General features: G+C 37.6%; 1 protein-coding gene across 1 annotated transcript; it reads right to left on the bottom strand.

Moving 5' to 3' along the window:
* Positions 1-15: 15 nt before the first annotated feature.
* LOC107683088 (chloride channel protein 1-like) lies at positions 16-1,724 on the bottom strand (the record flags this gene model as incomplete). Its single annotated transcript, XM_016479174.1, has 4 exons — positions 1,669-1,724; positions 1,231-1,332; positions 977-1,061; positions 16-129 (listed from the first exon to the last, which is right to left on the bottom strand). Coding segments are annotated over exons 1-4 (351 nt in total), but the record flags the coding sequence as incomplete, so codon positions are not given.
* Between the last annotated feature and the right edge of the window lie 6 nt (positions 1,725-1,730).

The following is a 1,730-nucleotide window of genomic DNA, read 5'->3' as shown; positions in this document are numbered from 1 at the left end:
GACAAAGATGCTGACATCAGGGTGAAACCACACAGCAGAGCGACCGAGACCAGGAGGGAGGGAGGAACCCCATATTTTAGTCCAGGTGAAGTTATCAAACAGAGAGTTGATGCACTCCCTGGGCATCAGCTGCGGAATAATACAGTCAAATTCACATTTCAGACCCAATTCAACCAAACATCATTCCAAGACTGTTTGAATGAAAGACAGACCATAAACATTAAAGCAGTGGTTCTCAACCTTTGTGACTCCAATTCCCACCATTCTCTGCAAAAATAGCTGCTGTAATGACAACGTTTTGTTTTTTAAACTTTTATTCAGTGGACACTCCTAGTTTGTACATTAAATTTCAAGATTGAGAAAAAAAAGCTGAATGTTCTTCAGGGTTCCCACTCTTTTTAACCAAATAATTTTCATGACCGCTCCATTTGCTCCAGATTTACTGGATAAGGATTTAAAAAAATATTTTTACTGACAATTTATACCAGATAAAATATTAGAACTTGGCTTAACTAGAAAAATGTGTATTCTTTATAAAAAAAAAATTAGCAAGGAATTTTAAGATTTGATTCATTTCCATGACTTCTTTTCAGGTTTAGAAATCATACTTTTCAAAAAGACTTCCTCACATATTCACAAATATAGTTTTCCATACATACCGTACATAGTCTTCCATTCATTTTTTTCCGAGATCATGAGAATTCTGAGAGAAAAGTTAATATCTCATTATATACTGAGAAATAAGAAAATATAATAATTGAGAAATATCTCAATTTCTAGTAGTTTTAGCTTATTTTTATGCTTGTTTTGACTTTTTTGAAAGCATTTTGGGGTTTGCTGAGGTCCGTAGTAGGACCTGGACCCTTGGTTGAGAACCGCTGCATAAGTGGATGATCCTAGAAAGCTGATATCATTTTTTGTTATAAAAATGAACAAAACTGTAATATTGATTGTTAACAAATATTTCTAATCTGACCTCTCCAGCCATGAACTGCCCAAAGCCTGGAGGGAATGTCAGTGTCGTAATGACTAAGGTCACAACAGCAGGGAAAATCAGCCGGCTGAGAAAGAAAATGTGACACATATTTTGTACATTTTTTTCTGCATACTAATTTTAAAGATCACAGCAAAATAACTCTCAAGCGAGTACTACATACTCCTATAATAATGCTAAAGATAATATTAAAGCTCATGTTGTCTGTTGTTATTTGCTGTGTTAATTTCTCTTACTGTTTTGTAAGGAATCGTGTGAGAATGTTAGGTCTTCTCATGAACAGGACAACTTGGCGGTTCAGGTAAACGAAGAAAGCTCCCAGGAACCCACAAGAAATGCTGTGGGAAAAAAAAACAAAGAACAAATCACATTATTCCAGTGATACAAATACAAAAATCACACTCATGTTTTCACTGTGGCCCTCTCAGTTTTAGAATAAGAAGACAAGAAGATTGCTGTGCTCTCTGCTGAATTGTCTCTGATCAATGTGAGCACAATTATTATGGAACCGTTCCAACAAATCAAATGTAATGCCAACATCTGGTCACTTTGGTTCAGTTAAAGTGCTGTGTGCTCAGGTCTGCGAGTGTGTCAAGGGTTACAGTATGGCACACACACAGCTTCAGGATTGTGCCCTCACCACGAACGGCACGCTCTCGCCCCCGCGCTCTCACCCAATAATGGCGAACGCCGGGAGCTCCTGCAGGTCGAAAGGAAAATCCATGCGGAAGTTGGT

This window comes from Sinocyclocheilus anshuiensis, unplaced genomic scaffold (genome assembly GCF_001515605.1).
Source record: "Sinocyclocheilus anshuiensis isolate Anshui unplaced genomic scaffold, SAMN03320099.WGS_v1.1 C32908668, whole genome shotgun sequence".
Lineage (NCBI taxonomy): Eukaryota > Metazoa > Chordata > Actinopteri > Cypriniformes > Cyprinidae > Sinocyclocheilus > Sinocyclocheilus anshuiensis.
This window is presented reverse-complemented; position numbering and strand designations above follow the sequence as displayed.